This window comes from Arachis duranensis, chromosome 10 (assembly GCF_000817695.3).
Source record: "Arachis duranensis cultivar V14167 chromosome 10, aradu.V14167.gnm2.J7QH, whole genome shotgun sequence".
NCBI lineage: Eukaryota > Viridiplantae > Streptophyta > Magnoliopsida > Fabales > Fabaceae > Arachis > Arachis duranensis.
Genome location: NC_029781.3, coordinates 6521010 through 6521333, shown reverse-complemented (window position 1 = coordinate 6521333; position 324 = coordinate 6521010). Strand labels below are relative to the sequence as shown.

The 324-nt window shown below is 30.2% G+C and overlaps 1 protein-coding gene across 1 annotated transcript in view; it reads left to right on the top strand.

Moving 5' to 3' along the window:
* The window catches only part of LOC107468771 (increased DNA methylation 3-like), a 1989-nt gene extending 1894 nt beyond the window's left edge, over nt 1–95 (top strand). The window contains 1 exon segment of the mRNA XM_016088135.3: nt 47–95. Within this exon segment, the coding sequence (XP_015943621.2) occupies nt 47–95 (49 nt within the window).
* The last annotated feature ends 229 nt before the right edge of the window (nt 96–324 follow it).

The following is a 324-nucleotide window of genomic DNA, read 5'->3' as shown; positions in this document are numbered from 1 at the left end:
AAGAGTTAAGAGCAATTAATCTTCCTTTGTAAGCAAAATTTTGAAGTTTCCTCAAGAGAATGAACTACATTCCTTACCTTTTGTGGAAACCTTGATTGGCTAATGAAGTAATTTTGTTCATGTAATTATTTAGTATAATTTAAAGAGTTTTATCTTATGGGAAGCCTTTTTGGTACAACTCTTTTAGACTTTAAGAGTCACTTTAATTAACTACCATCTATGACATACTTGACTTCTTAATCTATCCTCAACAAATTTAACTTCAATTTCCACTGGAACTAGTTTACGTTTGTTGAACTACTGATGTGTCATCCAAACCTTTAT